Source organism: Hippoglossus hippoglossus, chromosome 3, assembly GCF_009819705.1.
Source record: "Hippoglossus hippoglossus isolate fHipHip1 chromosome 3, fHipHip1.pri, whole genome shotgun sequence".
NCBI classification, from domain to species: Eukaryota; Metazoa; Chordata; class Actinopteri; order Pleuronectiformes; family Pleuronectidae; genus Hippoglossus; species Hippoglossus hippoglossus.
The window spans coordinates 21,987,123-22,013,296 of record NC_047153.1 but is presented as its reverse complement, the minus strand read 5'-3'; the positions used below and the strand labels follow the sequence as shown (position 1 = coordinate 22,013,296).

At 40.3% G+C, this 26,174-nt stretch overlaps 1 protein-coding gene and 1 long non-coding RNA gene across 12 annotated transcripts in view; one reads left to right on the top strand and one right to left on the bottom strand.

The window, feature by feature from the left end:
• Nucleotides 1-26,174, top strand: part of LOC117759590 — a 79,377-nt gene that overhangs the window by 46,010 nt on the left and 7,193 nt on the right. The window lies entirely within an intron of this gene.
• The window catches only part of si:dkey-205h23.2 (CUGBP Elav-like family member 4), a 135,438-nt gene continuing 121,540 nt past the window's right edge, over nucleotides 12,277-26,174 (bottom strand). For 9 of the 11 annotated variants that reach the window (XM_034581788.1, XM_034581787.1, XM_034581789.1 and 6 more), the window contains 3 exons: nucleotides 25,548-25,691; nucleotides 20,211-20,360; nucleotides 12,277-14,239 (listed from right to left, as the gene is read on the bottom strand). In XM_034581788.1, coding sequence (XP_034437679.1) covers nucleotides 20,233-20,360; nucleotides 25,548-25,691 — 272 coding nt within the window. In that variant the 3' untranslated portion in view covers nucleotides 12,277-14,239; nucleotides 20,211-20,232. Of the gene's footprint in view, nucleotides 14,240-16,591; nucleotides 16,666-17,426; nucleotides 17,478-20,210; nucleotides 20,361-25,547; nucleotides 25,692-26,174 lie in introns of all 11 variants that reach the window. The other 2 variants (XR_004613515.1, XR_004613514.1) reach the window with 2 other exon arrangements.

The window sequence follows — 26,174 nt, the reverse complement described above, 5'->3', positions numbered from 1 at the left end:
TGTCCAATACGGTACATCTATGCAGATTCCATAACGTGCTCTCAATGCTTGAAGGAGGTAAAGAAAAGAAACGTCTTTATTGATTGTTTCTGTTTTCATCCAGATAGTGTACGGATTATGACTTCCACTGGTTTGTAGAGCAAACATACTCTGCTGGGGATGTGCCACAGAAATATACACACACACTCTGTGTCTAATACACACACACACACGGTCAAATACAGTTATAGAAAAAAAAAGACATAAAATACACACAGAAAAGAACTATGCATTTTGATGCAGGCTTTGATCCTTCCTTCGACCAAATGTTCTGAACATTATCCGTCTGTCTGTTGATTGGAGGTGGCAGTCTAGCGAAAAAGGGTTAAAGCATCTTCTGAGTTATTGCCTACCACCGTAGTCATAGCAACAGATTAATAAGTAGCTTCTGTGATCTTCCTCTGTTGCTGCACAGGTTGCTAAGATACAAATAGCAGTCCCGACCCAGTGGACTGAACTGCAAACATCTTTTAATAAATATTAACTTTAAAGATTAAAAGTAACGTGGAAAGGCAAAGTGGCTTATATGTACAAAGGGAGAACAGGAGAAAAAAAGTCCAGCATTACACCTAGAACTACAGTGATTGTTTCTGCCACGTTTGACCTACCCACACCGAAAAGGAACACAGCAAAACAAAATTCAACACTTGCTAAATCCAGCTACCTCATACCTCTGAGGCGAGTGGTTGGCCCATGTCTAAAGGTAAGCGGGCCAATCAGCTTTGGAACAGAGTGGCTGTTCCTAGACGAGTGTGCGAAACCAAGGGCAAATTAAAGCGTTGCCTCCGAGTTGCATCATTCTCCCCTCACAGCTCTATTAGTAGGCTAGCCACAATGTCTCTTTACGAGTGCTACACTCAGAGCAGAATTGGGCACACTCCCCTGCAGTTATACGTCCTTTTATGAAGCACATTGGCATCGTGTGTGCCAGTTCCTACAGCATCACACCACAGCTGTGGTAGTGGGAGACATACATACATCCTTGTAAGGTGATGTAATAGCAAAGCAGGAGATAGATGTGGATTTTTTAAATGTAATTCTGGCTTGAGGAATTACTCACACAAAACAGATAAATGAAGATGTGAATGAGATATTAAGAAATCTGATGTGAATACCGATTTATAAAGATGAAAGATAGGTGGTCCAACCTTTCTGTTATTATCTCAACTTTTATTTTTCGCCCTCTTCTCTCCTCTCCCATCAAGTAATAGGAGCTGAAAAGTGCATTGATTCAAAAAAGATGGACAATCCGCTCTGACACAACAAACAAGCAAACAGACCAGCAGCTTGACCGGAGGAAGCTGTTAGGCCACAGTAGGGAGCACTGGAGTCGTTTTTTGATGATAATGCTTGATCTCTCTGTCACTGGGCCTCACGCTTTCACTTCAGCTCAGCTGTCAACTGGCAATGGCTACTCATTCAAGTGCACCCACACACCTCCATGCACTCTCCAAGGGGGCAGGCGTGTGTGCATGCTCGCACATAATTGTTATTGAATGTATGATATAGGGCTGGGCAATTTACCGAAAATGTATAGAAGCTGACATTTATAACCTCTCACCGACCTAATTTTGCTCATGTCGGTAAATTGGGTTAATACTTACTTACTATTGGGTGTCCGCTTTGTTCCGTGCTGTACTGCATGTCGTCCCTCACTCCCCCGCTGACCTGTGCTCCCTTTACACTTTAACAATAACTACCGACACTAATCAGAAGTTATTAGGACCTGAACAGTCCTGAAGTTGACTTTGTGTTTGTTTGATTCCCTCAAGAGATTATGAGACACGTATTTAAACACAGTGAAAAAAAGTCAAACCTTTGCACGCACTTCTAATGCCTCACACAACGTAACGCGCACAGCGATCCAGATTCATCATCCGACATCATTGATGAATAACTAAATAAATGTGGTCATCAGATTGTGTGAAGCGCAACAGAGACAAGAAGACACACACACACACTCCTGCAGACGGGAGGGAAGTTCTTCCCGCAGATTATGATGCAACTTCATTGTTGCAGAAGAAGAATCGCCCGTTTCTCGTAATCGAGGTAAAAGTTTGAAATAATCTTGATGTTGATTTGAAGTCATATTGCCCAGCCCTACTATGATATTGTACTCCATGAAAATGTAGCACATCGTGTCTCAGAAATGTGTAACTTATCTATGTGTGTTAATTTGGCACGCTTATAAGCAGCAATAATTGTGTGTTTGTGTGATTAAGACGGTAATCAGAAAATAATGACACTTCAGTGTGATTTATGAGAATGGATGAAATCTCCCAGCTGAAAGGCAGCAGGTTAAACAACACTGACCTGCTGAATGCCAGGAGAGATTTAAACAAAGGCCAGTGCTAATACATCACAGAAACAAAGAGGGGTGCAGAGTGGGCTGTGTGCGTCACCAAAGCTTAGGACAGCATGAGGCGTCTGCAGGTCATACAAACCTTTTAAGACACGGAGAGATGTTAAGGTGACTTATACCACCGATGGGTGAAAAAACAAGCACCCATAAAAGATGCTCTTGTTTTATTTAAATTATGCACAAGGTGATTTTAGATTCTAAGTGAGTAAAAGAACCAGGAGTGTTATTGTGGATACATCTCCAGTTGAAAGCAACCCTTTCTCCAATACTGATTAAGGCTCCGCTCCCACAGGGCTGCACACTGGTTGGGGTTCATTCAATCTCGGCCCTGATTACTCGATTGGACTCATTGATTGAAGGAGAACTTTAATGACCTATTATCCCAAGTGTTAATCAGGTGTTGACAGAGAGGGCTCTGTGGGACTGGGCAGGGCTGAGGGCCAGAACGGACAGAACTTGCTGGATTTCTGCCACCGACAGTCGAGGGTCGAGTGGAACATAAAGTGCAGATGTGACCCTTGACAAAGTTTCCCTCTGTGCACAGCGATGACATCATCTTTCAGATGTTTTCGTGCACTTGCTTAATCTTCCCTTGTTAGTTTTACCATGCAGCCTGTGAATTACCTCAAAAGGAGAAAGAAAGGAATTGAAATTGAAATGGAGACTTGTGTGATCTCTGTTCATTTGATTTTGTATTTATGGGATATATGCAGTTGGAAAAGTTAAAACTGTAAACCTTGATTACTCATTGGAGAAGCCAGAAGACTAATTGAGTTTAGAATGAAATAACTTGCCAAATGTGTATAATGGTCTTTTCATGTATTGTAGTAATGTGTGGTATTTTGCTGGTATTTATCTGCCAATGTAAAAGGGATGGTAAATGGACTGTATTTAAATAGAGCCTTTCCAGTCTTATTGACCACTCAAAGCCCTTTATAGTACAAGTCACAGTCACGCAGCATTTCACAACGCTTTTTCTATACAATTGCACACAATGCAGCATGGGTACCATCGGGGGGCAATATTGAGCATGCAACGACCTTCTGGTTACTGAACGGCTCAGTCTGCCTGCTGAGCCACAGATGCCATAAACAATGTAATGTTTGTCATGTGTGGTGTTTTTTATTTCTCTTGAAATATAAAATCGGATTGAAGTATTAAAGTAAAGAAATCAATTGAAATTTAAAACATGCTTTACGGTATTATCCAACCTTCATTTTTCTTCCGTGTGTTTCAAAAGACTCTGTAGGTCAGGTGGTGGTGGATGTAAATCTTTGCAAACACTTCATGCTCCACGTCCAAGTTGCACATGTCTGCATCACCTCCTGTATCATCATCCTAAATCTCTTTTGTCTCCCCCCCCCCCCCCCCCACGTCTCCTGCCATATCCCTCGCTTTAATTATCTCCTTTTTCAATCCCAGCATCTTCAGGTCTCATCAATGCTGCTTAATTTCCATCAATACCTCTGCAGCCTAAGCTCTCCACACCTGTCCAGTCACCATGGCAACCTCACCTCTGACAACAAAGAGCTCTGTAAGACATGGCATGCTATATTCCCCTTGATTAGATATTGATTAAGCTTTTGTAATACATAATAGGATCAAAGGGATTGTGCAGCTTTGCTTACCCAGGTTTTCTTCACACTTTCATTTAGTTATAATCTTTTGTTATTTTGGAGTCTGCATGTTAAGAGGGATTGAATCGAAATTTGCCACCCTTTGTCGGAGCCATTCTGAGGCTCCTTTGGGGGCTTGTAGATGCACAAAGACCTTTTTTGTAATAATTACAAGTGGAGAAGACAAAGCATATAGCCTCTTCTATGCAAATCTACAATTTAGAGAGTGTTGACAGCAGCTCAGTTTTCTGAGTGGCGTAGCTTATGCTTAGTGTTTGCGACATGCTTCCCATTACAGGACATGCTAATAGGCCCTCTGGAGTGTGCAGAGGCGACCAAACCCTTGAGTGTCCCTAATGGATGCATTGATAGATTAATGGACGATAAAGTAAAATGCTAAATGTGTGGTAAGTGACAAGTGATGAGTCAATATAGTAAATATTTGTGTAGGGCATAGTTAAGAAGTTGAAGGCCATTATTCACGATTACATACTGACAAGTCCTTCCTTGGTATAATAAGGTACAGGGCATGAATTTAAAAGCTTATGAAAGTAATAAGCTGAAATGCGTTTCTGTCAGTTATATATTAGTTGCAAAAGAATCAGGAAGACATTATACAATTATTTCACTTCATCATAACCCATTAAATTGGCATTTTCAGTTAAATATTCCATGTGAGGAATAGAAGTAAATATTATAAACTATTAATAGTGATCATGTTTTTTTTTACTTTACATATGTACAGTTTTAAAATGTTATTACATTTCATAATTTAGACCGTAAAATATGTAGTGACAAAAGAGAAGTGCTTTAAGAAAAGAAAGAACAAATATTTTTTGATACAGCCAGTTCACACACTGCCCTTCCAACAGGTGCATTTGTTGATGTGAATGATGTGATGCTAAAAGACACTTACTTGAAGACACTAGTAGTGTTAAGTCTTTTTCTTTTTTTTTTAACCTTTTTTTTTTCTTTTCCCGTGTGTGTCCGTGTGTCAGATGCCGTATTTGAGCTATCCAGCCACCCGATCCCAATCAGCACCACCACTAAAGTAAATACACACAAGAAACACAGCAGCCAGACATGGAGAGGGTTGTGTTTGTCAAATTTACACTGAAGATTTAGAGGGTTACAAGACTGAGAGAAGCGAGAAAACCGATTTTTCCTCACCCACATTTAAGAGAGAACGGGAGCCAGAATTGAGGATAAACCCGTAAAGAAACATGTTTGGAACAATCTGACCTTTTTTTTTCCTGACAAGTCAAACAAGGATAAAGACAACAAAATGTAATAACTTTCCTCTATCCAATCCATACTTCATGATTATCCCTCACTCCAAAACATTGGAAAAATGGAACTGTCAAAAGAGTCTTGTTGTTCCATTTTCTTTCTCCTGGCCCCCCTCCTGGAGACAAACAAACAAACCCCTGTTAGCACATTTCATCAGCTTTAGGGGTTACAGAACAGATTGAGTATCGACAACGGTGGCTGTCGAGGCTTATGGCTCAAAGGCAACAGTAGAGGAAAATCTCAGGGGTAGGAGATGCAATCGAAAGGACCAAAATAATTCAGCAGGACTCACTCGAGGAACAATCCAGTTTGTCATGTGGAATCATGGAGTGTCTGCCGCACAATGAGAAAGGGCCCCCGGAGACCCTGCACGGGAGTCAACATGTGAATAGCCAAGAGTTAGTGCCCCAACTGGCCACTCTTTCCCTTTTTATCACCTGCAAATTTAGCAACCATAAATCTGTTTCCACACCAATTCTGCTACATAGATGTACCGGAGAGGCCCATAAACAAGAAATGATGTTTGGTGTCTTGGGGAGGTTTTGTCATTGATGGTCTCGGGGGTGTCATGCACTATTCTCGGAACAATTACTGCCAGCGAGTTTTGATGTGTTCCTTCTGCTGTGATGGGCAGTTGCAGTTACTGGGGATTGTTGTAACCGCGTTGATTTGCAAAGAAAAAAGGTAAATTATTTCTAATATTGTACCAAGGCGGCTTGGGTTAGATGCAGACTTGTTAATATTGTACGGACTTGTAGGATTTAGGGGCGTCTGGTGACTGTTGAGGGTTAATGAGGGAGGGGGATACTCCGGGGGCCATAAAAAGGACACTGACCACAGGCTTCAATGTGACCTGACCCTTCTTACCGTAACATCTCTGTCAATAAAACGCAGCGTGACGAAAACCTCTGATTAATCGATTGACGTCCTGCTTCTTATTCACAGATGATAACCAGCAGCACCCATTGCACCTGATTTTGTTTCCACTGTAACACCTCCGCAAGACAAGAGCTGAATATTCATTTCCCTTTAATCAATTCACAATTTATTCCCCTCCCTCTTCCAATCTCCCTTCCATTTATTATGCATTATTCGCCCTTTTTAAACGATTTTCTACTAACCGTCTCATCTAATTTGGTATTCGGATATGGTTAGCGCTGTTAGCTCAATTAATACAATGACAAGTCCTAAATGCATTCTCTCCACAAACCGAGTGACAGAGGACACTGAACATTTCACATCTTTGCAAACAGGGTCATGCGTGCACACCAAAGATAGACCCAAACCTTTTGGATTTATTTAATGAGGACAGATAAAAAAAGACAAAGCAGGCTCAATCTTCTACAGGACTGTGCTTTATTTTAGTCTAAGCAGAATATAATGAACTAGAGAACTACAGAGTTCAGGAGCACTAAAGGAGATATCACTCCGAATCAGGGAAACGGACCCGAGCCAACGTTAATTCAAATTACATCTCTGTTTCAGATAAAAAGAAAACAGAAACCCAGTTTGTTTAATTCAAAGATATGATTATTCCGTTCCTTGTGAATATGAATACCTAAATATCATATGATAAATGGATTGTGCATGAGAACAAATGAAGAGGATGATAAAGTGAAGCTGGGAATGTAATGATTCATGATACAAAGATCATGGATGCAAAATTACTTATGGCTAAATGTGAATTCTTTAAAGGCTCTCATTGAATGCTTGATTGGAGCAAACTACTCAGTTGAGTTTGTTTACATTTTGGTCCTTATAACCAATGAAAAATGGAGGTGCATAACCACATCCTCATTCATGTCAAAATGGGTTTGAGGCAAAACTGACTCTGGTGAGGTGTTTTTTGTCTTTGCAACAGATTTTTGACTTTTGAAGATAGAGCATTTGGCATCCCCAGAATACAGTGTGTCCGACCACTGTTCACAGGTAGTACTGTCAAAGAGAACAGGCTGGGTTTAAGGCAGAATTCCCTCCTCAGATTAACAAAATCAACCTGACTGGAGCAAAACAAAATGGCGCTGTCACTGTCGGTACAATGTCTTCAGTGGATGAAGTCACATTAGATCATAACAAACTGAGAAAGAAACCATAGAACCAAAACAGAGATATGTCAATGATTACCACCAGCCCTTCAAAAGAAATAAACAAGTAAACAAATGAAAGAAAAGCAGTTACATTAAGAGAGGTTCATTACAGGAATCCATTCATGGCTTACAGACAATGGGATATGACAGCATAAGTCTTCCAACCTGGCTGAAAAAGTTATTTTCAAGTTTGTTTTTTTTCATCATTTTTTGTATTTTTCTCAAAACAATAAAAGGCCTCAGATGAGATTCTTTTTGAACATGCAATGCTGATTCATTTGAACACAGTTGTGCAATGGACTCATTTTTTCTGAATCCACATGACCAGTACCATCAATCATTCTTTTACAGTGCAGATTGTTAATTCTTGTATTGATTTTAAGAGCTTTCTGTGGCAAAATCCCTTTGAACTTACTCCTCCTGGGATTTCATACATGGATTGTGCAACCCCCCAAAAAAACAAAAAGATCAAAGCATATCCGAATAAACCTCATGACAATGGGCCTTTCCCAGCTTCAGCCGATAATAACAAAATAAAAGATAGAAACTGAAGAACGATTTACCAACATGAGTATAAAATCCCATTTTTGAACATCAGTGCTTCACTGTACAAGAAATAAAATCACTTTATCTTTTTGATAAATTATTTCATAGGTTCATTTTCTTAGTTTCACTGAAATATATTAACTATTATTTTAACTTTTTTTTTAAATGTTTGAACATGATCTATTTTACGGCCTATAAAGAAGGTTGAACAGAATTGAAAAATAAGCTATATTGTATGTACAGAAGTAACTGTATGGTCAGAAGAGCAGTGGCAGATTGGGTCAAGCAGGCAGGGGGTTGTTCTGCTGGGTTCTCCAGTAACCGCTGTCATTGTTTGTCCCTTTCTTTCAATCTCGGCCGAACCATGTATATGTAATTCCAACCATGTGAATGAAACATTTTTTTTTTTTTTTACCCCAAAAAATGGTTTATGTACATGTTGAACAAAGTGTTACCTGGAGTTTAATTTTGTAAAATGATCTTCTTTAAAGCCTTAAAGCCAAAATATTCACTCCCAAAGAATGTGGAAAAAGTGTGGTGTTTTTTTTTTTTTTCTTATGTTTTTTTTCTTTTGCTGCACTGTTGAGCAGTAAGCATGCAGATGGATGAACTCTACTGTCACTGTCATATCTGTTCATCAGCCCCAATTGGACTAATCCAATTACAGCACAGGCGATCCTTCTTCTGTCAGAAAAATCAAGACATGTCGGCGTACACAGAATCTTAATTAACGGATCACTTTGGGGGCCGTGGCTTAGGTTTGACACTAAGTCAAATGCTGTCTAAGCCATGGTCTGACGCTTAAGGTTGTAGGATGCATGTTCACAGCCCAAACTTAAGGGGCTTAAAAGGACTAAAACTCTCCCTGCACTGCTGTGGATACATTATATAGTGACATCATTGTCCCACAGAGTTGGGCTTCTCAACACAAGCTGCTATACAACCGCCCTCTGTTTTTGTATTTTATAGGCTATTTACATTAAGGAATAAAAAAAGTATTTGTCTTCATCACTCTCAGCCACATTGTTAAATTTCACGCCTCCAGGGATTAACTGCATTTTTTAGATGGACGATGGCATTTTTTGTTTCTTTCATTGTTAATGTGTTTGTTAGTCTTGGAATTGGATGACGACACTGTAAATCTAAAGCAGGTGTTTCATCAGCCCTTCTGTTGGCTCAGCACTCCCCGCGACTGGATGCCATCTCACCGCTCCTGCTGACCATGTTAGTGATTCACATCGATGTCCCTTAGAATCCGGGGTAACGCAAGGCTCTGAACCTCTCCACTAATCGTGACATCATGGAGCCTGATGCCCTGAGTATTGGGAATGATTATGTGGAGTTTCAGTTTAGCACACAGCACCCCAACCACCCACTGCCTATTTCCACCTCCACCTTTTTCCATACAAAATCCCCTTTCTACAGCGAAACCTTTTTTTTTGCGCTTAAGTGTGATGAAGGAAAAGCTCTCTCCCAAAGCAGCTATTAAATGAGAGGCATTAATTTCTTCGCTCCTGTCCAACAGGTTCCTTTAATTATCTCTCCACTTTCAGTCAATTACATTTCACTTCCTTTCCTTGACAATCACTGCTATTTTAGGGTGAGTGTTATGCACCCAGGGGGTTAGAGATTCGTAGACATGCTCTAGTGGTTCTCCCCTTGGCCCTGCCATTGGCTGGGCCTTTTCCTCTCGCGGACTAATCTTTTAAGCAACGTATATACCCATAGTATACCCATATCCTTATACTGTGTATAGACCACCCGATTTTTAATTCAATGATACAAGGTCAGAGTGGGAGATGGATCAGTTGCAGAGGAGCAAATGGTTGGAATGATTATTGAATAAGAACTCGCTGTGCTTCTGTATATCTTCCACTGCGTTCAGGCATATTCTCACAGTTAATTAGATTCATATTAATTTCCTTGGGGTAAAATGCCAAGTTACATTTTCTCTTTGTAAATTTGAGGGCAAATGCCAAATAGCAGTTTGGCAACAGCTCGTGAGTTCCTGCTGGGCTGACAGTTGTCATTGCTCTTAGAGGTGACACAGCCTGGACTAGAAACCAGACCAGACTGGAGCAGGATAGGCAGAGACTTGATAAAGGAGGGAACAAGAAGATCTTAAAAATACTTTTTCCCCTTGTTTTGGTAGTTCTGCAGCCTATTTCACTGCTATCTTTTTTTAAAAATATGTGTCACCTCAATAACATCGTCCCTGGGGTGTAAAAGTAATAAGAGCACCCTTGTTAAAAGGGTTGAGATGCTGATTTCACATCGCCTGATTTAGCCCTGGCATAGCAAAGATGCTACACGAACACTGCGCTGTTATCCAAGCGGACAGAAGGACGGGCTTGGCTGGATTTTGGCTCACTGGGAACTCAACATGCCATTAGCAGTGGGAACTAATACAGCATGTGGTATAAGACGAATAAGAGTGGAGCAGGCATGCAGGGTTCATGTTTGGCCTGACGGAGCCTCACTCGCAGAACGCACTCTAAAGCCGGCTATGACAAGCGTGGGGAAACTTGTGGAACATTAGATTTGCCATTGAATCGTTGGGCTTCACATGAATAATGAGCACAAACATCCTGCAGAACATGGTTTTGTTTTGACCTACTTCACATTAATTCATGAAGCTTCCTGCAACGTAAGTCGTATTGAGGGCTGAGGAAGGAGGGCTGGGATTTACCTAACATGTACTTGAGGGCATATTCTTTTTTAAAGCTAGCATTTTGATGGGCATCATTTTCAATCTGAAGAACCACTGTGCTTCAAAATGATGCTTCGCTGGTGAGCAAGAGGAGAGCAAGCTATTTTGTAAAACATGGCAGCCACAGTGGCGACTGTTGAGACACAATTATGAGCCGAAAGAGGAAGCACAATAACATAGGCCTCACAGCAGCTGCTTCCACAGAATTGAGGATTTCCAGTTAAAGTGAAAGTTGGTTTTGACCTAATTTATGTTGGGGCCAAAGAAAAAAATTAAATTGTTGTACATTTTGCCATCCACCTTTCTCTTCTAATTTCTAGTAAAGTAAATCTACTGATAACATCAGCACCTTGCTATGATATGTAAAGTTTTATCCCACATCCTCCTTTTCGGGTAAATTTTGCAGCGTAATTGGTGCCAGGTCAGCTGTCAGCAGCCTTGCCAGCGAGTAGGCACAAACATAATTCTCTCTAATCTTCCTTCTGTCATCCATGTGCATGCAGGGGACCATTTCTCCCGTCATTTGGTCCAAGTGATTATCCCGGTGATTTTTCACTTGGTTGCTGCTAATGTATAGAGGTTGGTGATTATAGTGTGATTAGAAGGAAAGGTGAAATAGCATGTCTAATACGGTGCACAAGCTAATTGAAGGGTAGTGAGCGACGACATTAGCCAGGTTCGGAAAATGCTGTTTCAAGGTGTGAGCCTGCTGAACGTTGGGCTGAGATCTGAAAAGGCATGGCTGATCTTAGGAGGGGGGCACATGGAGTGGGTCCAAATCAAGACCTTCTGCTCATTTAACCCATTAAGACCTAAGGTGCCAAGTAGAAAAGCAGCCTAAAACCTGATGGTTTCCTGAAGAGCTGACAGAATTGCCAATTTTTTACAAAAATGTTAATTATCTCAGCCTCTGAAGCAAATAAGAGACATGAAATGAAAAACATTTTTTTGCTAGTTTAAACTTTTGGCTAGTTTAAACTTTTGGCTTTCATTTTAGAGGATTTAAATTATGCCATTTCCAATAATCTTTGTGAACATAAAAAAAAAATGCCGGGTCTTCCTTGTCTAACTTCGTCAGTGGGTCAGGAGACACATCATATATTAATTGTCCGGCTCTGAAGGAAATGGCACACAAACGTTCCATCTGGTCTTAAAGGTAAATACATGTATCTGGTCTTAATGGGTGAAAGAGTCAAATTTGATCCATTCCCCATTTAGTGATTTGGATCAGGTTTGAACAGAGCAAGAGGGAATGCAAGATATGTTTCTAGGAATGAAACATAAGGTACCAAACTACAGCCTCTAACTTTATCGATTAAATCACTGGGAATCCCCCTCCAAGCACCGGTTTAAAGGATCTCAATGTGGTTGTTGACTTCCTTTGTTCACCTCCCTCCTGGCCTCTCAACGCCCAGTGGTCAGTGCTCAAAGGACTGGTGTCGGGATGTGAGCAGGTGTTCGATGGAGAAAATTGGGACGTGTTAAACAGCATCGCTCCTCCCTCTAGCCTCATTTCAAACATATTGATCTGCTTTAAGAGAAAGTTCCTGCATCCAGAGCTTTGAAACAGTGTAAATAAAGGCTACGGGACTCTAAATCAAGACATGACACTGCTGGAGTGCTTTATTTCTCTCCTGCCTGGCGTCAGTGTCAGAGAGGCTAGAGGCGAGCTGAGTGATGGTGAAGAACGACGGTTAGATCTAATTTAGATGTAGTCCGTATACTTTTTTTTTTTCTTTTGTAGGTTGTGTATGAGGAAAGCAGGTGAGGGAACAAAGTGGAATTTACATTATATTTGACAGAGCTAAATGAACTGTAAAAGCCTGCACTCCTTTGCCATCAATACAGTAAATTGAGTTTGTCTTCAGAGAAATGTTTGTTTGGATCTGCCAAAGACACAAGGTTGAGTTTTTCTCAGTCTGGGGTTCTGTAGCAGCTCCAGTGGACACACATATCCTTGACATGTCACTTATATAATCCTGGTTGTTTACAGTTGGGGTATGCTATTTATTCCAATGCCATAAGGGCCAATTGTATACTGGAGTTCATTCTGCTGGCAGTTTCAGTAGCTGTCGCGTCATTCCTCATCCTTCTTTTCGCTCCCCTCATGACTATCCATTTGTCCATCTCTCTTAATAGAACCATCTCCTTTTTAACAATCTGTGGCTTCATAATTCACACTTCATGTTGCAATACAAAAGGTCAAGAAAAAAACAAAAAAAACAACAAAAGTCACCCCATGTCCATTTTGCTTGGTCTTTGCAGTGGATTGTCACTTGAACACAAAGGCCAGTGAGAAGCCTGAAACGTCTGCACCCTGTCCAGCACAGACATAAGTTCACTCTTTTTTTTCTTTGTCTCTTGTCATTCTTTTTTTCTTCTTCCGGAACAGTCTGTTCATAGCTGTCAGAGAGTGCAGTGACTTGTACATCATGATGAGCGAAATATCCAGTGGCTGAAACCTTAACATCCAAGAGATAGAGACTCGTTGCCTACGTGGGGCGGGGGGGCAGATGAATGTTTCCTTTTTTCCCCCTCCGTTTACCTTCCTTTTCATTACAACTTCAAGTATTTTTTCAAACAACAGCAAAAGTTAGCAAATCTACATTTTTTTCTAGACTACTTTACTATTCTACAACCTGGTGCTAAATCAGCATCCAGAGCAAAAGATCAGCCCCTATACTACGATTCCATGTCTTTTTTTTAATACATTATTTCCATTTTCTTTTTATTCGTACTTACAGTAGGCCACTGGATATTGATTTAATGATTTTTTTTACTACGAGTAAGTTGTAATACTTGCAGCTACAAGGTATGAGTTTTTAAATATATATTTATATATTTATATATTTATATTCTTTTAAAAAGCATTTAGTCCTTTGGTCCCTATTTCCTAAGGAATGATGCATGTAAATTATCCTGGATTCTCCTCTTCTTCTTCTTCTTCTTCATCATCATCATCATCTTCTTCTTCATCTTCTTCTTTTCTTCTTCAATCCAGAGCTTGCCCTGTCACAGAGCACAACACCTGTGTAGGCACAAAAACCAAAATGGCAGCAGGCTGGTGTGTGTGTTTGTGTGTACGTTTGTGTGTGTGTTTGCTTCAGTACTTGAGTTGGCATTTGCACGTATTTATACATGTACAAAGTAGATATTTTTTTGTCATTTTTCTTTTTTTTCAGGTGTATAGCATCTTTAGATGTGTATGTTTGGTTTGTTATCTGTACTCGTGTGTGTTTATCTATATCCTCTGTCAGTATGCATGCTTTGAGCATAATGAGTCTATAAAGGTATTTTTTCCCCATCATGTCTAAAAAACAGCAGCAAAAAGTTGGTCTCTGCAAAAAATCTTCTTCCACAGACGCCAAAGCAAAACAGGGAAAAAGGAGGCATTTGCGAAGAAAGAAAAAAGTAAAATAAAAAAAGAGAAAAAAATACAACTCTGGGATCCTTTTCTCAGTCACCCAATCTTTCAGTGGGTTTTCCAGCAGGATCAAGGGACCACCCTTCCTTCATGATATGTAGCAGAGCAAGAAGTCTTTGTACTTTTTACTGCACTTGTGGAAATAAGGTGTTGTGGCCCTTCATCCTGTGACATTGAAAGAGAGAGAGAGAGGTAAAGGGAGAGAAAAGAGAGGGGGGAGAATAAAGAGAGTGGATTCAGAGAGGCTGTGGCAAACATGCTTGGGGTTGCTGGCTCCTGGTTATCACACAGACTGACAGGCACAGCTAACAGCATGAGAAACAGACGGAGAGGAGTTGGGAGAAAAAAAGAGGAGTATGTCAATCAAAACCAGAAATAAGTGGGCAAGAGGTGGGGTGGGAGATTTGTGTTTTAACCATATGGAACAGACATCTACACAGTGACAGCACTAATCCAACGAAGGCCTAATTTAAACGGACTCCATCTTCCTGCATGAGAAAAAAAATTGTTGCCCGAGATGTTGCTATCATTCATCTTATTGGTAATTTTTTTCAAAGCAAAAAAAGAACAAGGAAACAGGACAAGGGCATGTTGAAAAGTTAAAAGTGTGTAATGATTAAAACGAGGAACTGATGGTTATCAAAAAAAAAAAACATATTTCAAGAAATGGCCTTAATATAAGATCCAATGAAAAACCCAACCTATCTCCCCTTGTGTTGTGCTGACTTGATATGCTGCACCGTTACTTAATGAGTCTGTGCCGCTGAGGTATAAAAGATCTAGTTTACAGGCTATCATCCCTAATATGTTGTGTGCTATGATGTGAGTGAAGAAAGGCTATGAAATCACAGCAAATCACTCTGTGGAAGTGAACATGAAAGGCTCCGACTTTGTTACAGGAACACTCGCCCTGATGCTCTTTGTTCTACCTTCCATCTTTGTAAATGAGCTTGTGACCATTTCATAATAGATCTGCCTTTCAGATGTGGGGAGCACACTGATTCTAACTTTTTTTCCACAAATTTGGGCCAAAGTGAGCCTGGTCATTAGCAGCATGAAGCAATAAGAGTCGCTATCACAAATTCCCTCTTTTATAAGCCACTCTCGACGCTGGCTGTACATCTACTGCAGAGCTAAAGAATCACACAGTGGCTTTAAAATAGATATTTCTTCCCCCTACGAAGTAAACAGCTTTTTTGTAAACATCACAACTACTTCACCCTGCAACTTTGTCAGATAGTAAAGAATTTATTTTTCCACAAGATTTTTGTTCCAGCGTTGTGCCCTGCCCCTCCCACCACACCACCACCTTCTTAGATGACTCCATAAAAGACACCTGGCAGTTAAGAGGCACAGTTGTTGCCAGAAAGACCCCATCCCCCCCCCCGGCTTGCCTCGCTCGACACCCCCCTGAGTTCCTTGAATAGAGTTTGGGAGGGGAGAGTCACCTGCAGGGCTTCAGAAAGAATAGAAGAAACAAAGAGTTAGATGAAAACAACTAACTCTTATCAGGGTTTTGGCCTGGAGGGAGAGAAACAAACCTTTTTCCCTCCGAATCCATTGACTCCTTTTTTTTGGTTTTACAGAGAGAATAACAATTATCTGTAATGCAAACGGCAAAAGTATAACAGCTAATTTATCTTGGCGACATAATCCTACTAAAAAAAGACAAGGATAGGCAGCGGCAAACACTCATCCCAGGCACTTTGCTCTTTTTTTACACCCTGCTTATACACACCTATGTGTACAGTCAGTGTGGCTGTGTGGTGGACGGATTTTAGCCATGTGGGTCTACAGCACTGCCTGCAGCTCTGCTATCACGGTGTAATTGGTTTGCACCCTCATAAATAAATAAATGGGAAGTGATTCTCATGTTAGGCAAACAAAACAATCTTGCAGAAGTACTCCCTGTGCAGATGGAATCCACGGAGAAGTTTAGTGTCAACATTTGCCTGTGCTCTCTGCGTGAACAGTGGAGATTTAATTGGCTACACAAACATAGGGTCATGTTGGCCACCTCTCAACTAAACAGCTGTCCATTGGATGGGGGGGGAGAAACAATTCCTCTGACTTTACTAAAGTAAAAAATAAAATCATAGTTTATTTGGGAAAAAACACTTGATGTGAATGTGAAGGAAATAGAGAAATAGAGAAAACAGTACATCCATACACATGAACCCCACAGGAAAAAGTAAAACGTCACAAGGGCACACGGTACAATAGCACAAAGGGTTAAAGGCCACTTCCAGTTATGATCAACCAACCAGTTATAGCAGCACGTGAGTTACATTATGTACAACAGGTACCAGCCAAGAAAGGCATCAGTTTACTGCACTCCACAAACTGCCAATATACAATATACAGTATATATAAATATATATATATATATATGAAAGGAGGGCAGAGTATAAAGAGATAGAGTTTAGAGATATCAATCAACGCCACGTCATGCAACGCAGTCACAGTCCCACCACATGACGTCATCCAAAAGAAAATGACACCATGGGTTCAACTTACAGCTGTGGGAACTTGGCCCCATGACAGGTGTAGGGGAGGGGTGTGGCTTTATAGCGGAGAAAGGCCACGTCACACTGTGATTGGCCATGTCAGGTTGCCAGGTTGGTGGGGGTGCAAAAGAAGGAAAGAAACAGTGGGATTTTCTCCTTTCCTCAGGTTCAGAATTCAAAGCACCCCTCTGCATATTTGTTCCACACTCTCACTTATTCGGCCTGACAAATCAAATGAGGTTATTATGGTCATTACTAAAAAAAACGTAAAGAAAAAACGAATTGACAAGCAAAACAGAAATAAGAGAACAAATAATCTTCAACACAGCACGAAAAAAGGGCCTGTGCCTCAGTGAGGTGGTGAAATATTTTCAGGCTGACAAAATGTGCAGGTTAAAAGGTTGAATTGATGTTTTTTTAAATATATATTCACAAAGATAACCCTTAAGGCAGAAATGCATATTTCAGAAACTTGTCCTGTCTACAGTAATTGGATTTCCATTGCATTGTTTGCTATGAGGGTGGCCGTACAGTGAGTGCTTCAGCTTTTTGCATTAAGTTTATCTTTAAGACACAGAACGCAATTTCAGAGTAGCAGGGCTCCGGAGACCAGCAGAGGAGAATGCTGTCTGATGGTGTTTTTAATTCAACTTCAAAGTGAAATTGTCAGTATTAGAGTGGAAAAGGGTCCTCTGAAGTTATCTACATGTTGAAGTTTTTTACCTGAGGAACACACACACACACACACACACACACACACACACACACACACACACACACACACAATCATCCTTCCTGTTTCATCAAAGTTTACAATGTAGTAGAAAGAAGAAAATTAAGGTTACACCTGAACTTTACGTATTTCACTCAGCTGCCCAGGAGGTTCAATTCACTGTCTGCCACAAATGCAAGGCAATAAACGAAAAGAGACAAATCTTTAAAGTTGAGTGGTCAAGTCTTTGAAATACTCCTTCTTCCCCCCTGATTTCGAGGAATCTACAAAACCTAAAGCTGTGATACAGATTTGGCTTCAGAAGCCCCCGCCGGTAGCGTATTGTTTTCATGGGATTGCTCCTGGTTTTGGTCTATTGGTTTTCTTTAACTCAACAACAGAAATGTGTACTAACAGAGGAAAAAACAGAGATGGATTGATCCGGACTGGGGACGAAGGAAGATGGAAAAAAAAACACACATGCACCAACACACACACACACACACACACACACACACACACACACACACACACACACCTCCTGATAGTGACAGAATATTATTTTCTGAAATGTGTGCATACGCTGAGACATTCTGAGTACATCTCAATGACTGTCCTGTCATTCAGGACTGCTGCAGGATATTTTCCATTTGTCCCTCATTGATGTGCATCTTCTCCGGGTGTCTGCTTTGAAAGCTTCTCTTCAATTAGCAGGACAGAGCTCTATTCAAAAGCTATCAGGCGAGGGGATAAAGGCTGCATCTATCATTTATACTCCACACTACCTTCCATTAATGCCATCTTGTGGCTTTTAAAGAGTCAAATCTAAAACAAACAAATGGTATTATGATGCTTTTATTTATAGAGAAATATAATCCAGGCTTATGTTATTGTAATGAAAAGTTGTCTAGCCAATTGGGCGAAGAGAGCATGCATCTATATTATTTTTTGCGCTGGCAGCTGCACTTTGTGACAGATGGGCGATGATTCTTTCAATCAAGGCTGACACTGTGAAATTAGTCTTTATTGAGGGATGGTGCTACTTTAGGTAAACCATCTTTTTTATAATTTTTGCATGATAGCTCTGACTTTCTGCTGAATACTGAAGACATAATGAATACAGAATATACTTTTCATCAAAAGTAAAGGTAACCAAGCATTTGTTCGATCTCTGAAAAAAATAGCTCATGTTTGCTCTTATTGTTGAGTCATTATCAGTGCCATTAAAAAGGCAGAAAATAAACAAGCTACATAAATACATGATTAAGCTTGATTTCAATAGGTTATTTTTTAATACATTTTATTGTGAAATGTTCAGTATTATATTGAGACTTTCGTCCTAAACATGGCATTAAATTAACATTATTATATAGTTTTGAACACTTGCTCCCAGTTTTGTATTGGTATTTTGAAATATATGACCATGTCAGTTTGTGTACTTACACATTAACTATTACACATATATCATGTCTTGATTTTAATTGCATTGTACAAAGTACTCTGTGCTGTTTGCTACAAGGCTATGGTTAATTAGAATGAGATATTACGATGTTCTCATGGAAAGACGAGAACAAATGTCAAACAAATGTCCTAATTAGAAAAAAAAAATTCAAGATATTTCTTTGCCGTTTTTTTTATTCGAGAATATTTACAAGCAAATGAAAATGGACTATGATTGTTATAGTTGATGACAGACGAGTGAAGCATCACTTGACCTAACTATTGGAGCCAAAGTTATTATTTAGTGTTTGTAATTTCTATTTAGGTTGCAGATATTTGTTTTATTATAACTTTCGGCTAAGGGGGGGGGGGGCAAGGAATATGGTTTCTCTTTTCTTTTACACCGTTCCTATTTCTTTGTCGGTTTTTATAAGGTGGGAGTAGAGCTCCAATATTTTGTGTTTACCATCGCGTTTTGCTTTAATTTTCCATATTGATAAAAGCCACAATACGGATCAGTTTTTGAATGCGTCACAGTAGGGAGCCTGCTTAGCATCATCTTTTTCTTTTTTCATGGACAGTAGTTGCTACACCAAACGGTTCTTCGCGGGGCTGGTGCTGTTTTCTATCATTATACAGGCCGCTGCAGTTTACGAGGTGAGTAAGTGCTTTCCATTAAGCGTCTTTTTGTCTGTTTGTCTGTGAGCCCAGCATTTTCTTTCAAACATCCTGCATTGACTTGTCAGGCTCATCACTGCTCTTGTAAAAAGTCTAGATGCTATAAACCTGCTCTGTGTTATCGTGGATCTCCTCCATGAATTTTCCTATAAGCTCATGCTGATACGTTCCCTGGATCGTGCTAAGCAGCTGACAGAACTCTAATGCTGAGCTATTATTCGGGGAGAAATTATTGCTAACTGCTTTTTATGTATTTGTAGCTCAACAACTTGCATTGATTGTTGACGGCAGCCTCGGTAGACGGGTAATCATGCACAGCTGGGTATTGATGATGTCATCAGGCGGCAGTGGAGTATCCTGCAGGTACAAATTAGATTTCTCTCCCCAGAAGAAACAAAAACCATTGACAAATCAGCATTGTCGTTGATTTCTCAGAGAATATTTCATGGATCTTGATGAAAAAAATCTGGCATGTTTAGGGGACTGACATGTATGATTGTGTGCATTTTGGTGCCTATGCCAATAAAAATCTAAATCTAGTGAATTTAAATGTGGTTTCAAGAGGGGACTGTTGGGCCTTGGCCGAAGTATTTGCTCTACTCAGACTTGAAATACTCCTTGTTTGTGGATCAAAGTTAAATCGAACTTTGAGTCCTTGCTCTTTCACATTCACATCTACTGTAGCAACACAACTGTGTTAAACCAGTAGCTACGTAAATAAATCGGACAGTTCGATTTTTAACACTTATTGGATGACGTGACAATTCCTGTTGTGTTATGGCACTGGCTGTTACTGTACCTGGGTATGGACAGCAGGCGAGTCAATAAGGTCGGTTGGCATCCTTTGGCCGCTTTAGCTGCACCTTCAGCCTCTTCATGCCTATCTGAAACCCGTTCATGGCCTGGATTGCGGCTTGAGCACTGGATGGATTATCAAAACTCACAAAGCCTGAGACAAGAACGCAGAATTGCGAAGTGAGAGAGAGAGAGAGAGAGAGAGAGAGGTGGGGGCATAGAAAAATGGAAAAAAGGAACCGCACATAAAGGGAGAAGAATGTAGAGAGATGAGAAAGAAACATGAAGAGAAATGGAGGACAGAGATGGTGATAAAAAAAAAACAATGAGAAATGAAAGAAAGAGGGAAGAAGAAGAAGAAGAAGACCCTTTTTAACTCTCAACAATGATACAACAATAGGTCTTTGTTTTCTCTTTTCTGCAGATTAATTGAAAATATCTGAATTAAAACGATTACATGAAATACAACAATGGCTAATAACACAGATATTAAAAATCAAACAAAGAGGAGCTATTAGAATTCCAACTTGAACAGAGAACAAAAAGAAGAAAAACATGAAAAGGTGTTAAAAGATTAGAGGGAAAAAGGGAGTCTCATGTTGTGTGTGAATTTGTGGAGGAAATCAGAGTCTTTAAATGTTACCTGGCTGCTGAAAGAGTGGCAGGTCTGTGTGTGTGTGTGTCTGAATGTGTAATGCCATGTGCGCGTGTGTGACTGAGCGTGTATCTGAGTAAAGGGCACGGGGGTCGTGACAAGATGCTAGGAGCAAGGTGTGTAGGACGGAGGTGCCTGCTGCTCTGAGTTATCACCTGGGTGTCGGGGCGGAATGAGCCCACAGCTTTCCACGCCAGGACTCCTTGCCTGCTCTTATCAGACACCTCAGTGATTGACGGCCCAAATTTTCCGCCTGCCAGCTGATTTGATCACACCGCTATGGGTCCAATTTAATTTGGGGGGAGAGGGCAGGCTTTGTCAGTGCGGGTGAGATAAGGTAGCTTCTTTTACAAACCCTTTAAACAAACTGAGCAGGGAAGGGCCTGTCAGTTGGCAGTGATCCCCCCCCCATCTCCCAATCTTACAAACATGCACACACGCTCACACTATCCCTGGCTTTAATGAATCTCCATACCTCACATTTACATCCACATGCCAAGGCAGTGATAGAAAGCTGGGGGTCAAAGCACAGAAGAAGAAGAGAGGACGCAGGAGAACGCGCTGCAAACTTTAAGCACTGGAATCCGTGTGTATAACAATAAAAGCAGAATGGGATTTTGGAGCAGGTCTCCTCTTTCAGCTGTTTTTCTCGAGAGAAAGTAACCGGCTGATATTTCATGTCTTTGATGCAGCACAGACTTTGAGGAGCTGCAAGACTCAATGCTCCAAACGCTACTAGTGTTTGAGGTATGGCTCTCACCGCAGCCATCCATATCAGCAGAATGTCTGTACACATTCTAATGTTATGCATTTTTAATAGAAAGTAGCAAACATTATTTGGGTGACAGTGGGGAAAATACAAGTTGAGGGCTGAGAAGTAGAGAATGATGCACTACATAAGTCTCACAATGCTGTGCAGAGAAAGAGCTATAATAAATGATTCTATGCACTAATGATGTTTAGTACTATGAAAACCTTTTTCTGTTTTAATGCAGGGTGGCTGTAAAGTAGAGGTGAGGTTTTGGGAAAAAAATAAGTAAATGTGATCCATTGAAGCTTCTTAGAAGTCCGAAATTCTCAAGTAGAGCTCTTGAAAGTAGAGTAGTGCTGCAAAATGTTTAGAGTTTTAATTTATTTTTATGCACACACGCATGTGACAGCTATAGTGGCCAGACACATGTTTGTGGTAGTTCCTCAGTCCATACCATTCTTGTGAATATGATATCTAAAGAACAACTTCAGGGAATTTCTGCAAATTTGGTAAAAACCTTCAGTTAAACTCAAGAATTAATTGATTCGATTTTGGTGGTCAAAGGTCATGGCCACTGTGACCTCACGAACCACATTCTTGTATGTCTTGTGAACGTGACATCTCAGAAATGTCAACATTGATTACTTGCAAATTTGGATTTGGGTGTTCAAAGGTCAAAATAGAAGGTCAGTGGGATTATGCTTGTTAACAATGTTATCTTAAGGAAGCATGGAGAGAACCCTTAAAATTTGGCACAAATGTTCACTTAAGACTCACGGATAACTGATTAGATTTGGCCTTTTGAACATGTTATTTTGAACATGATATTTCAAGTCTGCCTTTAGGTATATTTCTTCACATTTTGTCCAGTTGTCACTTGGACTCAAAGATCAACTGACAAGATTTCAGTGGTCAAAGGTCACGGTGACCTCAAAAAAGGTCTGCAGACTGAAACTGCGCTGGTTAGCAGAGGCATATAACTGCAGGGCGAAAAGATTCTACTTTATGTGTATAAGTATATAAGTGTTGATACAATTGTCTTTTCCTCTGTGGCTCTTAAAGACTTTAAAAGTATTAAATTCATTCCGAGGATGGTGAATCTTAATAAATGTATGAAATGTGCTGCTGAGACAAACCTTAACAGGCAACTTTCCCCGACTTAAAAGTCAGAAAAAGAAAAAAGGAAAAGAAAAACATCTATGGAAAAAAAAGAACAGCAGAACAAAAGGTAAATCCTGCTTTCAGAAGCCCTTCAGGTAAATTGCAGCACTTTGTGTGTATTTTTTTTCACCGTATCTAAAAAGCAGAGGGTTTTTCTATTTTAGGTGTGTCTTTCTGTTCTCGACAGACCTTTTGAAATCCATTTCAAGCTAAATCCAACTAATTCCTTTTAACAAGGTGAGCTTTGATCACTTTTAAAAGTCAATATTGAGTGACTAAACGCTGAGGATTAAGACTAATGTTGTTCCCATAGAGTCCCAGATTAAATTCACACATATAGCTCTTAAACTGTGAACGGTGGATAATGTGAACTTTACATTTCAATGAGTCAATAAAGCACAACACAGGCTAATACCACAGCCTGTTAATGTGTGTGCAGTATTTAATGTTAAAGATAAACACAAAGTTACATCACCCTTGTCCTACATGGGCTTAAAGCAGGTTTCTGTGTCACTTGTCATCTTAATTTATGATAAATTGGTTTGGGTTAAATATTTCAGAAATCCCTAGATCATTCTTCATCTCACCTGCACTATTTAATACCACACTCTTTCACATATTCGTATCAATTTTATCACCTTAGAGAAAAACCTAAACTAAACAGACATCTGTCTTAACTAACACTGATGCCTCCCTGCGGAGAATATTCCAAATCATAGTCCAGATACACATACTTTAGGAATACGCGTCAAGTGCTGCTCCAGTGACCTTTTCATCATAGTGGAATTTCTAAGCTTTTCTGTAAACACTCACTCACTCGAAAAGTGACGTCTGATTAACTCAAAATCCCCAAATCTACCTTTGCTGTAGAGGAATCAGGCCGCACATGCACAGCTGTCTCTGTGAAAACTCAAAAGAATCATTCTAATGCGGTTAGCAAATTGCTAAACCGTATTTAATTTAAAATGATCAATTCTAGCTTAATATTTACCATACTGTAAGCTATTGTATTTAGTTAACTTTTAGAGATACAAACTTGTGATTAGTGTTAATGGCAGTATTTACATGTTGGACTGAGGCTTATTTGTTTTAATCAGAAGAAAAAAAACAATTTAATAAATGATCTATATAAGAAAATGTTGGTTTTATTTTAGTAGACAGTAGGAAAGTTAAAATCTTGGTTTAATTATTATATTATTAAAAGCTGACATACCCCCGGATTGTTTTTATGCTATAAATAGGTAACATATCATTTCTTATTTTGTCTTCTTGGAATACACATAATAGAAATGATCTCAGTTTATAGCAAGGACTTTGTGTTAGTTTTCCCAGGTAAAGCACTGAAATGACCGATAACTAAGTATTTACTTCACACCAGTGGGAGCAAGGCCAGGTTTTATACATTTCCACAATAGACAGTTTATCAGCCTATCTATCCTTTTTTTTTTCAACCCCCTTTATATTATGTACATCAAGTTTATATACATACATGTCTACTACACTCACACCAGTGAGTTTAGGCCCGATGTCATGGTTCCATCAGTTCTAAACTCACAGTTTTAAGATGACATGATCTAAGTTCTTAGAGGCCTAATAACTTTTCCCCCTTAATGCGCAGCGTCATCTTACTAATTTGTTAATGTCTTACAAAGGAGCCCTGGGGCATCTGCTATAAAAAAGGAGGGAGAAATTATTAAAAAATACACACACACATAAAAGATTCGTGGGTTAATTTGCTGTTTTTCAGCCAAGATCTTAATTACAAGCCATGGAAAATAAGCCGGTGAGACTGATGAGGTCGCCGCCCCTTTGTCCTTCCCCCTTGGTGACTGGCGGATAGTGATAGCAAGAGGCATATGTTTATAAAGGAGCAGACAGAGGGAGAGAAAGTGAGAGACTGTCCTGAGAGGGACAGATATAGACAGAGAGAGAGAGAGAGAGACAAGGGAGGAGGAAGCCTCATAGACATGGCATGTTGAAGAGAAAGTGAAAGAAAGCCAATGCTGCATGGGACTCTCTGTCTTTCTCTCTCTCTCTCAGTGGCTGTCTCCTGGGTGCTGCTGTCCAACTGAATCAACAGCAAGGCCCACACCAGTCTATTATTATCTCTTTAAGCTCATGGATTCCACCTGCACCGCCTCCACCCTGATGAACTGGTTTGCTGTGTGGGAGGCGAGAGAGGAGGAGGGGGAGATGGGATGCTGCTGGGTTGCCCAACTGGAGGATTGTTGGTGGGGGGTGTCTGGGGAAAATGCTTGCCTCTTGGGTATAAAGGCGGCTGGAAATGGCAGAGAAGGGGGAGATGGATACTGATTGTATTAGGAGTGGTGTGATGGAGAGGGTGATGAACAGATGTGTGGAGCAAGTGGCAATTGTGAAAGGATCTGGGGTCAGTGGCCAGACGAGGGCCTCATTCATTGCAGAGCATCCACCCCCCCAACACCTCGCTCCCCGCTTCCCCCGCCGCCCCAGCCCCACCATCTTGTTAGATATGCCTGTGTGATAAAGCCGGGGAGCATGTGTGCATAGCTCCCATGTCCCTCCTCACCCCCCTGCTCAGTGGCATGTAACGGCACCTTTAAAATGTTAATTGCAACTTGATTAGGATAGACACTGGGAATAAAAGCAAAAGCAAACACTAATTGCAGGAAAGCAACAAGAGGCATGAGATGATTGCCAAACACAGCCCCCGTGTGACTTTGTTCATTTAAATTATGTCTTTATTTTCTTTCTTTACTCCTTTTACTCTTCTTCAACGTCAATTTTCGACTCACCGAAACATTTGCTCTGATTGGTCGCTCGGTCCACGAACACTTTGGCGGAGATGACGTTGCCGAAAGGCAGGAACATTTGCATGAGCTCCGCATCTCCGAACTCCTGGGGCAGGTGATAAATGAACAGGTTGCAACCTTCTGGCCCTGGTGATGAGAGAAAGTCAACATAAACACGAGATGCCTATGAGTGAGAGAGACTGACCATAACAACAGTGGTGGAAAATTATGAATGTAAGCATTACTCAATAAAGCAATCAAGACGATAATTAAAGGAACATTGGAGCCATATGGCACAAATATTAGTTTTTATAGATATTAGATTTTACTTGATAGTACATACAGTATTCACACAGGCTGTTCGGTCAGCTCTTTTCATGGTTTCCATTCAAATCCCTTAGAACCTCATTTCACACAACAACTGGATAGATAGGTGGCACCTTCCTAAATCTAATTAGACAGTTAAATTTGACTATTTTCTCAGAAAACATGCTGCAATCGCTGTGCGCACATGTAAATAGCCACGGAGAAACAGACACAGGAGAGGTTAGAGAGAAAAACAGTGATACAAACAGACAACAGAAGGAAGAAAAACAAAGAACCACAGATTGAAAGAGAAACTTTGAGACG